Source organism: Dendrobates tinctorius, unplaced genomic scaffold (assembly GCF_039654945.1).
Source record: "Dendrobates tinctorius isolate UK_male_01 unplaced genomic scaffold, ASM3965494v1 ptg000232l, whole genome shotgun sequence".
Taxonomy (NCBI): Eukaryota; Metazoa; Chordata; class Amphibia; order Anura; family Dendrobatidae; genus Dendrobates; species Dendrobates tinctorius.
In genome coordinates this window covers 7,036,229-7,053,285 of record NW_027361899.1, presented here as the reverse complement: position 1 = coordinate 7,053,285, position 17,057 = coordinate 7,036,229, and the positions used below count along the sequence as shown (strand labels likewise).

The window sequence follows — 17,057 nt, the reverse complement described above, 5'->3', positions numbered from 1 at the left end:
TGGGGCATCACTGCTGATCACTATCAGCCTCTCACTACCCCCAATCTGCACAGATACTACTGCACCCATCACTCTCTATGGGGCATCACTGCTGATCACTATCAGCCTATCACTACCCCCAATCTGCACAGATACTGCTGCACCCATCACTCTCTATGGGGCATCACTGCTGATCACTATCAGCCTATCACTACCCCCAATCTGCACAGATACTACTGCACCCATCACTCTCTATGGGGCATCACTGCTGATCACTATCAGCCTATCACTACCCCCAATCTGCACAGATACTACTGCACCCATCACTCTCTATGGGGCATCACTGCTGATCACTGTCAGCCTCTCACTACCCCCAATCTGCACAGATACTACTGCACCCATCACTCTCTATGGGGCATCACTGCTGATCACTGTCAGCCTCTCACTACCCCCAATCTGCACAGATACTGCTGCACCCATCACTCTCTATGGGGCATCACTGCTGATCACTGTCAGCCTCTCACTACCCCCAATCTGCACAGATACTACTGCACCCATCACTCTCTATGGGGCATCACTGCTGATCACTATCAGCCTCTCACTACCCCCAATCTGCACAGATACTACTGCACCCATCACTCTCTATGGGGCATCACTGCTGATCACTGTCAGCCTATCACTACCCCCAATCTGCACAGATACTACTGCACCCATCACTCTCTATGGGGCATCACTGCTGATCACTATCAGCCTCTCACTACCCCCAATCTGCACAGATACTACTGCACCCATCACTCTCTATGGGGCATCACTGCTGATCACTATCAGCCTCTCACTACCCCCAATCTGCACAGATACTGCTGCACCCATCACTCTCTATGGGGCATCACTGCTGATCACTGTCAGCCTCTCACTACCCCCAATCTGCACAGATACTACTGCACCCATCACTCTCTATGGGGCATCACTGCTGATCACTATCAGCCTCTCACTACCCCCAATCTGCACAGATACTACTGCACCCATCACTCTCTATGGGGCATCACTGCTGATCACTGTCAGCCTATCACTACCCCCAATCTGCACAGATACTACTGCACCCATCACTCTCTATGGGGCATCACTGCTGATCACTATCAGCCTCTCACTACCCCCAATCTGCACAGATACTACTGCACCCATCACTCTCTATGGGGCATCACTGCTGATCACTATCAGCCTATCACTACCCCCAATCTGCACAGATACTGCTGCACTCATCATCGCACCCACCAGCAGAGCAGACTCAGGGCGGAGGATTCTCAGACTGACACATTGTAGCAGAAAGGAGACTCAATATTTACAGAGAGCCGGAAACCGTGTTAACCCTTGGGCCCCCGGTGCCTGTCCTGGCCTGGGACCAGTTCTGGGCACTTTCCCCTCAGACTCCTCCCTCTTTCTCTGTGAGATCCTGCTCCCCCCCCCGCACCCTCAGTCCTGGACTCGGAGCTGGAGGAGCGCAGGAGAAACGCAGCGGCGGCTGCTGCTCGGTGTGTATGCGGCGCAGGCTCTGAGGCTGGCGGCAGGCGGTGGGCTTGTGTATTAGGGGGCTCTGTATATACGGGGCAGCTTCTATTTTAGACTGTATGTTGGAAGCAGTTATCTATAGTTTGGTCAGTCTGTGTATTAGGAGCAGTCTCTGTGTATTAGGAGCTGTCTATTCATTAGGAGCCCTCATTTATATTAGAAGCCTCTCTATATCCGGACCAGTCTCTGTATTTAAAGTTTAGTCTCTGTATTAGGATCAGTGTCTGGAATGGAAATTAGGACTAGTCTCTCTATAATAGGAGCAAGGTCTGTATATTAGAATTAGTCTCTGTATATTAGGGCTACTGTCTGTATATTAGGACTTGTCTCTGTATATTAGGATTAATCTCTGTATATTAGGACTTGTCTCTGTATATTAGGATTAATCTCTGTATATTAGGACTTGTCTCTGTATATTACGACTAGTCTGTATATTAGGACTAGTGTCTGTATATTAGGACTAGTCTCTCTAGAATAGGAGCAAGCTCTGTATATTAGGACTAGTCTGTATATTAGGACTTGTCTCTGTATATTAGGACTAGTCTGTATATTAGGACTTGTCTCTGTATATCAGGGCTAGTCTGTATATTAGGACTTGTCTCTGTATATCAGGGCTAGTCTCTGTGTATTAGTGCCAGTCTATATATTAGGAGCAGCCTCTCTACTAGGATCGGTTTCTATATCTTGGGGTCAGTCTCTATGTTATGGTCAGTCTCTGTATATTAGAGTGAGTCTCTTTGTTAGGGACAGTGTATATTTGGAGAGGTCTCTCTATTGAGAGCATTCTCTGTATTAGGAGCAGTCTCTTTATTAGGCGGAGACTATGGAGTTTCTGCCCATGCAGTGACCTAGGATAACCATGCCTTGCCGCAATGAGCCGAGCCGCTGCCAGGTGCCCGTTACCCTGGTCCTGCTGGTGGTCTACGTCTGTTACCTGCTGCTGGGGGCCACAGTCTTCTGGGCCCTGGAGAGTGAAGCTGAGCAGGACCTGACCCACAACTTCCAGCAGGAGAAGTGGGAGCTGCTGAAGAACCACACGTGTATGGACAACCGGACTCTGGAGATGTTCATCGCAGTAAGTGTGACTGGGGCCAAGGGTCAGATGTCAGCTGTATACAGGAGTCACAAGTCAGCTGTATACAGGGTTTAGATGTCAGATGTATACAGGGGTCACATGTCAGCTGTATACAGGGTTTAGATGTCAGATGTATACAAGGGTCAAATACCAGCTGTATACAGGGGTTAGACATAAGCTGTATACAGGGGTCAGACATTAGCTGTATAGAGAGGTCAGTCAACAGCTGTATACAGAGGTCAGACAACAGCTGTATATAGGGGTTGGGCTCTGGGCAGTATAACCATCATTTCTTGCCCTGCAGAATGTACACAGCTCCACTGCTGTTGGATGGATGGTGGCGCTCCTGTGCACTGTTTGTCCTCTTGATCTGTGTTAAGTGACAGATGCAGTGAGATCAGAGGAAAGTCAACATAAGACATAGTAACGACAGCTGCAGCCCCATCACAAACACACGCCAGTCTCCTGTGTCCTCAAAGCATCCAGGGCAGCATCCCTGGAAGACGAAGACACAAGGCGTTCGTACTGCTGCTCTGCACCACCACATCTTCTGCCCGAGGTCTTCTTACTCCTTGGACTTAGATTCTTCCTTTTGTTTTCCCCACCATGGTTGTAGCCCCAGTAGTCTTTATTCTCGTGGTCTTTGCTCCATCTTGGGACTTCTGTCTTCTGAGGTCTTTAGGGTTCTCCTCTGTTCTTACTGACTTATTCTAAGTTGTCTGATGTCTTCTCATGATCTAGGAGGACCATCGTCCCTGCCCCGGCAGCCGCGACCTCCTCAGTCATCTGTTGCATTTAACATAAAAAGCTCCTACAAGATCCAGATGTATCGTACACATTGTCTCCACCACCTGTAGCTCCAGCATTGGTCAACATTGGTCTTTCCGCTTGTTCATCACAAATTTCCTTCATCATCACTCTTGAGTCATTCACACCTTATATCGTTGCTATAGCTCTCCAGCTCCACAGACAAGTGAATACTCTGAAAAGCAGAGCGTTCATGTGTTTCCAGAGATTGGAGAGAGTCTATTCCTGACGTCTGTCTTCTCCCAACATACTGTAACTTCTTCCTCCAGACTCCTCTGTTTTCCTCCAGACTCCTCTGTTCTCCTCCAGACTCATCAGTCCTCCTCCAGACTCCAGACTACTTTGTCCTCCAGATTCCAGTCTGTCCTCCTCCACATTTCTCTTCTCCTCCATACTCTTCTGTCCTCTTCCAGATTCCTCCAGGCTCCTATGTCCCCCTCCACAAGAATCCTCTGCCCTCCTCCAGAAACCTCTGCCCTCCTCCAGACTTCACATCACAAAATAATTTACAGCACTCTTGAAGTGAAGGATGTGGTGCTCAAGTAGGGTGCCCAACTCGTACAAATGCAATGTCAAATAAACTTGGCACTTAGGCTGTGTTCACACACAGCGTTTTTTTAGCGGTTTTTACCGTGGTTTTCACTATAAAACCGCTAAAAATAAGGTGCACAGTCATTTCTATGCATTTTGCACTTTTTGTGCACATTGATGCGTTTTTTACCGCGAAAAAACCGCATCGCGGTAAAAACCGCAGCATGCACATTAATTTTGCGTTTTTTTCCGCAGTTTAGGCTTCTCCCATGCTTTTAGAAACCGCTGCGGTAAAAAACGCATTAAAAACGCATCAAAACCGCCGGAAAAATAGGTGCGGTTTCTGGGAAGGGATTCAGGTTTTTGTGCAGAAATTTTCTGCAACGTGTGCACATACCCTTAGACGGAAAATCAATTTGAGAATTAGGTTCCTTTTATTGTAATCAGCATTCATTACGACCGTTTTTGGTCCTACTAGGGACCTTCATCAGAACTAAAGGAAAAGGCATGGATATATAGGAAAGAAAAAAGGGAAAAGAGGAAAACTAAATTGTCAAAACAAACCGACACATTGGCTAACATGTTATATTCACACGTAGCCAAAAACATCTCAGTTAACGCCGTATTACCCAGTGAGAAGAATCACATGTCACAGTTCAGCATTATTGCATAACCCCACCTGTCCAGAGACAGGAGAACGAGGTGAGATGGTTAAGTAATATAACGAGAAAGGAATGAAGAAATGCTCATAATATAACTATATGAGAATGGAATATCATCGAAAACTAAGAGAAGTATACAGACGTGAAGGTCACACTGGTTCACATAGCGCTGGATTCCCGTGAAAGGATACAAGGATATCCTGTGGAGGATACAGGTGAGAGAGTCCAGCCGGTCAATCCACTCGGGAGAGTAACAGAGGTGCAGAAGGTTCTATCAGTCTTGGTGCAGACTCCATGCAGCTGTTTAGCGGTTTCTAAATGGTAAAAGTATACCTGGAGGAATGGGGGGAGGACACAAACTAATGTACACACATAAAGTATGCAACGCATGGTATCAGGGACGGACTGAGACTGAAATTCAGTCCTGCATGGAGGAATGGGCCGACATACCACCAACACTGTGTGCCAACCTTGTGAAGACTTACAGAAAACGTGTGACCTCTGTCATTGCCAACAAAGGATATATCACAAAATATTGAGATGAACTTTGGTTAATGACCAAATACTTATTTTCCACCATAATTTGCAAAATAAATCTTCCCAATCAGACAAGGTGATTCTGATTCTCATAGTTGTGGTCTACCTATGATGTCAGTTACAGGCCTCTCTCATCTTTTTAAGTGGGGGAACTTGCACAATTGGTGGCTGACTAAATACTTTTTTCCCACTGTATAGTATGAAACCCCTCATAGCCTCCTATATACAGTATGTGCCCCAGATAGCCTCCTATATACAGTATGAGCCTCCACATAGCCTCCTATATACAGTAAGAGTCCCCACATAGCCTCCAATATACACTAAGAACCCCCATATAACCTCCTATATACAGTATGAGCCACCATATAGCCTCCTATATACAGTATGAGCCTCCACATAGCCTCCTATATACAGTATGAGCCACCACATAGCCTCCTATATACAGTATAAGCCTCCACATAGCCTCCTATATACAGTATGAGCCACCACATAGCCTCCTATATACAGTATGAGCCCCACATAGCCTCCTATATACAGTAAGAGCCCCACATAGCCTCCTATATACAGTATGAGCCCCACATAGCCTCCTATATACAGTATGAGCCCCACATAGCCTCCTATATACAGTATGAGCCCCACATAGCCTCCTATATACAGTAAGAGCCACCACATAGCCTCCAATATACACTGTGAGCCACCACATAGCCTCCTATATACAGTATGAGCCCCACATAGCCTCCTATATACAGTATGAGCCCCACATAGCCTCCTATATACAGTAAGAGCCCCACATAGCCTCCTATATACAGTATGAGCCCCACATAGCCTCCTATATACAGTATGAGCCATCACATAGCCTCCTATATACAGTATGAGCCCCACATAGCCTCCTATATACAGTAAGAGCCCCACATAGCCTCCTATATACAGCATGAGCCCCACATAGCCTCCTATATACAGTATGAGCCCCACATAGCCTCCTATATACAGTATGAGCCCCACATAGCCTCCTATATACAGTAAGAGCCACCACATAGCCTCCAATATACACTGTGAGCCACCACATAGCCTCCTATATACAGTATGAGCCCCACATAGCCTCCTATATACAGTATGAGCCCCACATAGCCTCCTATATACAGTATGAGCCCCACATAGCCTCCTATATACAGTAAGAGCCCCACATAGCCTCCTATATACAGTATGAGCCCCACATAGCCTCCTATATACAGTATGAGCCCCACATAGCCTCCTATATACAGTATGAGCCCCACATAGCCTCCTATATACAGTAAGAGCCCCCACATAGGCTCCAATATACATTATGAACCCCCACATAGCCTCCTATATACAGTATGAGCCACCACATAGCCTCCTATACACAGTATGAGCCACCACATAGCCTCCCATATACAGTAAGAGCCCCACATAGCCTCCTATATACAGTATGAACCCCCACATAGCCTCCTATATACACTATGAGCCCCCACATAGCCTCCTATATACAGTATGAGCCACCACATTGCCTCCCATATACAGTAAGAGCCCCACATAGCCTCCTATATACAGTAAGAGCCCCCACATAGCCTCCTATATACACTATGAGCCCCCACATAGCCTCCTATATACAGTATGAGCCACCACTTAGCCTCCTATATACAGTATGAGCCCCCACATAGCCTCCTATATACAGTATGGGCCACCACATAGCCTCCCATATGCAATAAGAGCCCCACATAGCCTCCCATATATTCAGTATGAGCCCCACATAGCCTCCTATATACAGTAAGAGCCCCCACATAGCATCCTATGTACACTATGAGCCCCCACATAGCCTCCTATATACAGTATGAGCCACCACATAGCCTCCTATATATAGTATGAGCCACCACATAGCCTCCTATACAGTATGAGCCACCACATAGCCTCCTATATACACTATGAGCCCCCACATAGCCTCCTATATACAGTATGAGCCACCACATAGCCTCACATATACAGTAAGAGCTCCACATAGCCTCCTATATACACTATGAGCCCCCACATAACCTCCTATATACACTATGAGCCCCCACATAGCCTCCTATATACAGTATGAGCCCCCACATAGCCTCCTATATACAGTATGAGCCCCCACATAACCTCCTATATAAACACAAATATCTCATACACATGAAGAAAACAACAACACATACTCACCTCGCTCTCGTTCCCCCGGCGCTCTGCTCTTGTCTCTCAGACTGAACAGCTACAAATGAAATGATGTCACAGCGTCTCCTGACACACGCACACACTGATTGGTGGAAGATGAAGCCGGTGGCCACATCCTCCACCAATGAATTCACAGATGTCTTGGTGTAGGAGCGATCAGTGATCTCATAGCGCTAACTCCGGCACTGCTCCACGGCGGCACAGATGCTGCAGATCAAACATAAAATGCTCAAATACAATTATTTAAAAAAAAAATGATTAAATATCAAAGTCCTGGATTATATCTTGTGAGTTTGGAAGCACAAATTAGGTTCAAATGATATCACAGCGGCACTGACCTGAAAACATGATAATGAAATCCAATTATAACTATATAAAACCATAAAAGAAAAAAATCTAAAGTACAAAGAGGAATCAAATATCCTACAAGACGCTGAAAAACTTCCTGTGTGACCTTTGTAAATATGAACTGATCTGAGAACAGTGAAAGTGATAGCAGAGGGGTGTATAGATAGTAATATACAGTAGTTATATTCTTAATAATAAGGGTACTATTACTGGTGGTTCAGTCCCTCTGTCCTTGTTCACATTTACGTCACTTGACAAGTGGAAAGGTTTTAAATACAAGAGTTAGGACTGTCCCACAAGGGTTGCCGTGACGTGGCGGGATGGCTTCTACATTATTTTGATCAAAATTATGTTAACTAAATACCCTTATTATTACTATTATTACTACCTTCATGCAATTTTTGCAATATATTTTTTTACTTTTTTATTCCAGGATATTTGTTTTGTGTTTTGCTTTTGGTTTTCTCTGTGTAAAGGTCATGTGTTCATATGCAATTACATTTTGCATGCACATTAATTTACTTTTTCTGCTCAGACCCAGTTTCCCATTTGTTTCATTGTGCATTCTGTGCATATAAGGGTGTGACCGCCCTGTTTCTGAGTTGGAAAATCCATCCTGTCTGGCCTATACTATTACTGGTGGTTCAGTCCCTCTGTCCTTGTTCACATTTACGTCACTTGACAAGTGGAAAGGTTTTAAATACAAGAGTTAGGACTGTCCCACAAGGGTTGCCGTGACGTGGCGGGATGGCTTCTACATTATTTTGATCAAAATTATGTTAACTAAATACCCTTATTATTACTATTATTACTACCTTCATGCAATTTTTGCAATATATTTTTTTACTTTTTTATTCCAGGATATTTGTTTTGTGTTTTGCTTTTGGTTTTCTCTGTGTAAAGGTCATGTGTTCATATGCAATTACATTTTGCATGCACATTAATTTACTTTTTCTGCTCAGACCCAGTTTCCCATTTGTTTCATTGTGCATTCTGTGCATATAAGGGTGTGACCGCCCTGTTTCTGAGTTGGACTATCCATCCTGTCTGGCCTATACTATTACTGGTGGTTCAGTCCCTCTGTCCTTGTTCACATTTACGTCACTTGACAAGTGGAAAGGTTTTAAATACAAGAGTTAGGACTGTCCCACAAGGGTTGCCGTGACGTGGCGGGATGGCTTCTACATTATTTTGATCAAAATTATGTTAACTAAATACCCTTATTATTACTATTATTACTACCTTCATGCAATTTTTGCAATATATTTTTTTACTTTTTTATTCCAGGATATTTGTTTTGTGTTTTGCTTTTGGTTTTCTCTGTGTAAAGGTCATGTGTTCATATGCAATTACATTTTGCATGCACATTAATTTACTTTTTCTGCTCAGACCCAGTTTCCCAGTAGTTATATTCTTGTACATAGGGGGCAGTATTATCGTAGTTATATTCTTGTACATAGGGGCAGTATTATAGTAGTTATATTCTTGTACATAGGGGGCAGTATTATAGTAGTTATATTCTTGTACATAGGGGCAGTATTATAGTAGTTATATTCTTGTACATAGGGGCAGTATTATAGTAGTTATATTCTTGTACATAGGGGCAGTATTATAGTAGTTATATTCTTGTTCATAGGAGCAGTATTATAGTAGTTATATTCTTGTACATAGGGGCAGTATTATAGTAGTTATATTCTTGTACATAGGAGCAGTATTATAGTAGTTATATTCTTGTACATAGGGGCAGTATTATAGTAGTTATATTCTTGTACATAGGAGCAGTATTATAGTAGTTATATTCTTGTACATAGGGGCAATATTATAGTAGTTATATTCTTGTACATAGGAGCAGTATTATAGTATTTATATTCTTGTATATAGGGGGCAGTATTATAGTAGTTATATTCTTGTACATAGGAGCAGTATTAAAGTAGTTATATTCTTTTATATAGGGGGCAGTATTATAGTAGTTATATTCTTGTACATAGGATCAGTATTATAGTAGTTATATTCTTGTACATAGGAGCAGTATTATAGTAGTTATATTCTTGTACATAGGGGCAGTATTATAGTAGTTATATTCTTGTACATAGGAGCAGTATTATAGTAGTTATATTCTTGTACATAGGGACAGTATTATAGTAGTTATATTCTTGTACATAGGGGGCAGTATTATAGTAGTTATATTCTTGTACATAGGAACAGTATTATAGCAGTTATATTCTTGTACATAGGAGGTATTATAGTCGTTATATTCTTGTAAATAGGGGCAGTATTATAGTAGTTATATTCTTGTACATAGGAGCAGTATTATAGTAGTTATTTTCTTGTGCATAGGAGCAGTATTATAGTAGTTATATTCTTGTACATAGGGGCAGTATTATAGTAGTTATATTCTTGTACATAGGAGGTGTTATAGTAGTTATATTCTTGTACATAGGGATAGTATTATAGTAGTTATATTCTTATACAAAGGAGCAGTATTATAGTAGTTATATTCTTGTACATAGGAGCAGTATTATAGTAGTTATATTCTTGTACATAGGAGCAGTATTATAGTAGTTATATTCTTGTACATAGGGGGCAGTATTATAGTAGTTATATTCTTGTACATAGGGGGCAGTATTATAGTAGTTATATTCTTGTACATAGGAACAGTATTATAGCAGTTATATTCTTGTACATAGGGGCAGTATTATAGTAGTTATATTCTTGTACATAGGAGGTATTATAGTCGTTATATTCTTGTAAATAGGGGCAGTATTATAGTAGTTATATTCTTGTACATAGGAGCAGTATTATAGTAGTTATTTTCTTGTGCATAGGAGCAGTATTATAGTAGTTATATTCTTGTACATAGGGGCAGTATTATAGTAGTTATATTCTTGTACATAGGAGCAGTATTATAGTAGCTATATTCTTGTACATAGGGGGCAGTATTATAGTAGCTATATTCTTGTACATAGGGGGCAGTATTATAGTAGTTATATTCTTGTACATAGGAACAGTATTATAGTAGTTATATTCTTGTACATAGGAGCAGTATTATAGTAGTTATATTCTTGTACATAGGGGGCAGTATTATAGTAGTTATATTCTTGTACATAGGAGCAGTATTATAGTAGTTATATTCTTGTATATAGGGGGCAGTATTATAGTAGTTATATTCTTGTACATAGGAGCAGTATTATAGTAGTTATATTCTTGTACATAGGGGCAGTCTTATAGTAGTTATATTCTTGTACATAATGGCAGTATTATAGTAGTTATATTCTTGTACATAGGAGCAGTACTATAGTAGTTATATTCTTGTACATAGGGGCAGTATTATAGTAGTTATATTCTTGTACATACGGGGCAGTCTTATAGTAGTTATATTCTTGTACATAGGGGCAGTATTATAGTAGTTATATTCTTGTACATAGGGGCAGTATTATAGTAGTTATATTCTTGTACATACGGGGCAGTCTTATAGTAGTTATATTCTTGTACATAGGGGCAGTATTATAGTAGTTATATTCTTGTACATAGGGGCAGTATTATAGTAGTTATATTCTTGTACATAGGAGCAGTACTATAGTAGTTATATTCTTGTACATAGGGGCAGTATTATAGTAATTATATTCTTGTACATAGGGGCAGTATTATAGTAGTTATATTCTTGTACATAGGGGCAGTCTTATAGTAGTTATATTCTTGTACATAGTGGCAGTATTATAGTAGTTATATTCTTGTACATAGGAGCAGTACTATAGTAGTTATATTCTTGTACATAGGGGCAGTATTATAGTAGTTATATTCTTGTACATAGGAGCAGTATTATAGTAGTTATATTCTTGTACATAGGGGCAGTATTATAGTAGTTATATTCTTGTACATGGGGCAGTATTATAGTAGTTATATTCTTGTACATAGGAGCAGTATTATAGTAGTTATATTCTTGTACATAGGAGCAGTATTATAGTAGTTATATTCTTGTATATAGGAGCAGTATTATAGTAGCTATATTCTTGTATATAGGGGGCAGTATTATAGTAGTTATATTCCTGTACATAGGGGCAGTATTATAGTAGTTATATTCTTGTACATGGGGCAGTATTATAGTAGTTATATTCTTGTACATGGGGCAGTATTATAGTAGTTATATTCTTGTACATAGGAGCAGTATTATAGTAGTTATATTCTTGTACATAGGAGCAGTATTATAGTAGTTATATTCTTGTACATGGGGCAGTATTATAGTAGTTATATTCTTGTACATAGGAGCAGTATTATAGTAGTTATATTCTTGTACATAGGAGCAGTATTATAGTAGTTATATTCTTGTACATGGGGCAGTATTATAGTAGTTATATTCCTGTACATAGGAGCAGTATTATAGTAGTTATATTCTTGTACATAGGGGCAGTATTATAGTAGTTATATTCTTGTACATGGGGCAGTATTATAGTAGTTATATTCTTGTACATAGGAGCAGTATTATAGTAGTTATATTCTTGTACATAGGAGCAGTATTATAGTAGTTATATTCTTGAACATAGGGGGCAGTATTATAGTAGTTATATTCTTGTATATAGGGGGCAGTATTATAGTAGTTATATTCCTGTACATAGGGGGCAGTATTATAGTAGTTATATTCTTGTATATGGGGGGCAGTATTATAGTAGTTTTTCTTGTACATAGGGGCAGTATTATAGTAGTTATATTCCTGTACATAGGGGGCAGTATTATAGTAGTTATATTCTTGTATATAGGGGGCAGTATTATAGTAGTTTTTCTTGTTTACAGTCTTTCAGTTGTCCTGTGATTGTAGTCATTACCGGTTTTTCACCCAGAACTTCTGGGAATAAGCCATTGTGGCATTTCCCATCATTATTTACATTTTCCCGTCTCCTCTCAAATCCTAGCATAAAACAGGAATAGAAGCTGATTATTAAGTGGCTTTTTCCTGAGTAAAATATTGGTTTCCAGCTGAACTCTGATCTGGGCACTGGGTGTGAAATAGATGAATACTGTAATTGAGCTCCGGAGCACTAGAGATCTAGAGTTGCTGTTTGGAGCTGATATCTTGCTGGGTTATTTGCTCAGAGCCGGATCTCTCTATCTTCAGTGGATTCTTGGGGCCGTGCCGCTATTTGTTTAGATTTGACTTTTTGCTCTTTTCTTGGTTTCTCTCCTTAGATTTTCTTATTGCTGAGAGTGAGCAGCAGCTGCGACTTCTCTCATCTGTTTTATTTGTCGGATTTGAGTGACAAAAAGAGAGAACGTACAGAGTACCGTGGACGCCAACGTTCTACAACAGTTTAACAAGTTATATAAATCTTATTCCTTTACTAATTGTTATTTACCTTTTCTCTTCTCTAGTCACACCCAGAGCTGCATTTCTAGGTTTTTGTTACCAAATGCAATGCATTACAGGAACAAAAGTAAAGGGCTAAGTGATGCAGCATTTTTTAGATACCATCAAGGTCGCAGTTTTCCTACAATTCTCGCTGTGACTCTTTTACTCTATTCCAGTGATGGCGAGACCGAGTGCCCAGACTGCCATCCAAAACCCACTTATTTATTGTAAAATGCCCTGAATACTGAGGTTTTCGATTAGAAAGACAACTCATACTTTGGCGCTGTCACGGCTCCTGTTCTCCTCCCTGTGCGCTCTGTTGTTCGGAGTGGAGATAGATTAAAGGTTCTACGCTGGAGTCACTCATCAAGATTCTCTGGACATGCCAGAGTTAAAAAGACTCTCTCTCTTGTCTCCCGCCATTACTGGTGGCCTTCGCAAGGATGTCCAAGACTTCATCATCTCCTGTCCTTCTTGCGCCCGGAACAAGGTTCCCCGGCATGCTCCTGCGGGACTCCTACATCCGTTACCAGTACCTGCAAACCCATGGACTCATATTGCCATGGATTTCGTCACTGACTTGCCTCCTTCTTCTAGATGTACAGTGATATTGGTGGTCGTGGATCGATTTTCCAAAATGGCCCACTTCATCGCTCTGCCTGGTCTGCCTACCGCTCCCGAGTTGGCAAAGATCTTTTTGCTTCACATTTTTCGCCTCCATGGTTTCCCTCAGCATATTGTCTCTGATCGAGAAGTCCAGTTTAACTCCCGTTTTTGGCGAGCGCTCTGCGGATTACTGAAGATAACGTTGGATTTCTCCTCAGCCTATCACCCTCAGTCGAATGGTCAAGTCGAGCGAGTCAACCAGGCATTAACATCTTACCTTCGGCATTTTTCCAATGCTCAACAGGACGACTGGGTCGCTCTTCTTCCTTGGGCGGAATTCACCTACAACAATCATCCAAGTGAAGCCTCCTCCAAATCTCCCTTTTTTGTGGTTTTTGGTCAACACCCTGGCATTCCTCTTCCCGTGTCCCCCACCTCGGGTGTGCCGGCAGCGGATTCCTTGTCTGTGGACTTCTCTCAGATTTGGAGGGAGACCAAAGTGGCTCTTGAGAGTGCCAGCCTCAGAATGAAGCGGTATGCCGACAGGAGACGGCTAGACGTTTCCCCGTATCGCCCTGGGGATAAGGTTTGGTTAGCTTCCCGACATATCAGGTTGAAAATCCCCTCCTACAAGTTAGGTCCACGTTACATTGGTCCCTTCGAGGTCTTAAGCCGCATCAACGACGTGGTCTACAAGTTGAGATTACCCGCCTCACTAAAGATTCCCAACACCTTCCATGTATCTCTCCTTAAACCAGCTGTGGTTAACCACTTTCATTCTGCAACTTCTCAAACCTCCCAACCATGTAGCTCGGCTAACACCTTTGAGGTACGAGATATTTTGGGTATGAAGACTGTGAGAGGAAAGACTCTGTTTTTGATTGATTGGAAGGGCTTTGGTCCCAAGGAGAGATCATGGGAACCCCAGGAGAAAATTGATGCTCCCCGCATCATGAGACAGTTTCTCTCCAAGGTTAGGAGGAGGGGGCGTAAAGAGGGGGGTACTATCACGGCTCCTGCTCTCCTCCCTTCGCGCTCTGCCCGGCGCGCTCCTGCTTCTCGGCGCGTCCCCGCGCCCGGCCTCCGGCTCCCTCGGCGTCGGGTACGTACACACAGCGAGCAGCCTCCTGGGTAGTGTGACGTGCTGGCCCCGCCCCCAACATGGCGGCGCTCACCGCTACATATGCTCGGCGCCTGCTCAGGTAAGACGCCTGGCTATGATATGCGGTGACGCTGTCTGGTGCAGCGTCCACTGTGTTCTCAGGCCCCCTCTTGTCCTCTGTCCGTGCTGTGTTGTGCCTCTTGGTTCTCACTTATCCTCTGCCTGCTTCGTCTCGGTCAGCCTCTCCGGTACTCTGCACTCCCTGTCTCCCTTGTGCCTTCCCTCCTCAGTCCTGGCTCCTGCTCTCTCCTCTCCGTCTCCTTCCCTGTTGTTGCCTTCCTACGCCCAGTACATCATCGTGCTTCTTTTCATTTACAGCCTCCGGTTCTGTTCTCCTCCGGCTCTCCGGTCCAGTACCCAACTTGGTCTCTGTGTTGCCCGTTGCCCTGCTTATCGGACTCGTCTGTGCCTTCTTACCCTCTATTGCCCCAGTCGTCCCTTTGGTTCCGGCTGTTGCGGCTCCATCCCCTGGAGGTCTGTCCCTAACACTCCCTGTATAGGGGGTGGTCCTCACCTGGGCACTCGCCCCCGGGGGCTCTGGAGCCGTGACCCAGAGGGTCCACTTTCGGGTAAAACTTTATTTTCCTCATTAGCACCTGTAACACCGTAACAGGCGCGCTATAGAGTCAATATCAAAGAGCTTGTAAGCGCTGCACTCCAAGCCTAAGATACTAGCCACCAATTGTAGTGAAGGTCTGCTCTTCAGAATAGAGAGGATTTTTAATCAAAGGAAAAATGGCAAAGTTGTTTGTATTTACAACCTCTTTGCAACTGTAACCCTTTATCATGATGAGAACAATCCCTTTAAGGCAGAGATATCAAACTCAAATACACAGAGGGACAAAGCTAAAAGCTTGCAGAAAGTTGCAGGCCAACCTTGATATTTGTTAACAAAAAATGTCTACAATTGAGGAAGTTTTTCCTTATCAAATAAAACGATTAACTTTCAGAATTATGATGGAATAATGTGATATGTAAGATCAGTGAAAAGCACATGACCCAACGGTCTAATTTTCATATGTAATGACAAAGGATAAAAAAAAACCATGAATTAAACAAATAATAAAGTATGATGGGAACAAAAGGTTCCAAAACACAGTATGATTCCCCACTCTACTCCCCTCAGTTCCCCCAACAAAGATTGGTGACCCATTCACAGTATGATTCTCCAACTGTAATCACCACACAGCCCTCCATACAGTATAGCGGGCACATAAAGTCCTCCATACAGTACAATGGCTCCACATAGATCTTCATAAAGGATAATGGCTCCACATAGTGGTCCATACAGTATAATGGTCTCACATAAAAAAAATTACTGTATATACTTGTTTATAAGCCGACCCGAGTATAAGCCAAGGCACCTAATTTTGATATGAAAAACTGGGAAAATTAACTTGAGTATAAACTGGATATGCATTGTCCCCTAATCTCTATGATTATGCATGGCTCCTCATCCCCATTCTTGTCTGCATCGTTCCTCATCCCTTTTCTGGTATGCATAGCTCCTTATCCCCGTCCTTGTTAGCATGGCTCCTTACTTGTCTGCATGGCTCCTCATCCTCATCCTTGTCTGCATGGCTCCTCATCCCCATCCTTGTATGCATGGCTCCTTATCCCCGTCATTGTTAGCATGGCTCCTTGTCTGCATGGCTCCTCATCTTTGTCTGCATGGCTCCTCATCCTCATCCTTGTATGCATGGCTCCTTATCCCCATCCCTGTCTGTATGGCTCCTCATCCTCATATGCATGGCTCCTTATCCCCATCCCTGTCTGTATGGCTCCTCATCCTCATCCTTGTATGCATGGCTCCTTATCCCCATCCCTGTCAGTATGGTTCCTTATCCCCATCCTTGTATTCATGGCTCCTCATCCCCATCCTTGTATGCACGGCTCCTTATCCCCATCCTTATATGCATGGCTCCTTATCCCCATCCCTGTCTGTATGGCTCCTTATCCCCATCCTTATATGCATGGCTCCTTATCCCCATCCCTGTCTGTATGGCTCCTTATCCCCATCTTTGTATTTATGGCCCTCATGAAAAAAGCATTAAAAAAAACATCCTACTTACCATCCCTGCATGCCCTCGCAGCATCTTGTTCCTGTGCCAGCAGCATCTGTGGCTGAACGATTACTTGTCCCGCTCATTAAGGTAATGAATATTCACCTCTCCACGCCTATGGGAGTGGAGAGAGGTGAATATTCATTACCTTAATGAGCGGGCACCCGTG

The 17,057-nt window shown here is 42.8% G+C and overlaps 1 protein-coding gene across 1 annotated transcript in view; it reads left to right on the top strand.

Annotated features, from left to right (window-relative positions):
* The first annotated feature begins 1,468 nt into the window (after positions 1-1,468).
* KCNK17 (potassium two pore domain channel subfamily K member 17) overlaps positions 1,469-17,057 on the top strand; it is a 36,243-nt gene continuing 20,654 nt past the window's right edge. Inside the window, exon 1 of the mRNA XM_073556292.1 lies at positions 1,469-2,620. Within this exon, the coding sequence (XP_073412393.1) occupies positions 2,405-2,620 (216 nt within the window). The 5' untranslated portion in view covers positions 1,469-2,404. The remainder of the gene's footprint in view (positions 2,621-17,057) is intronic.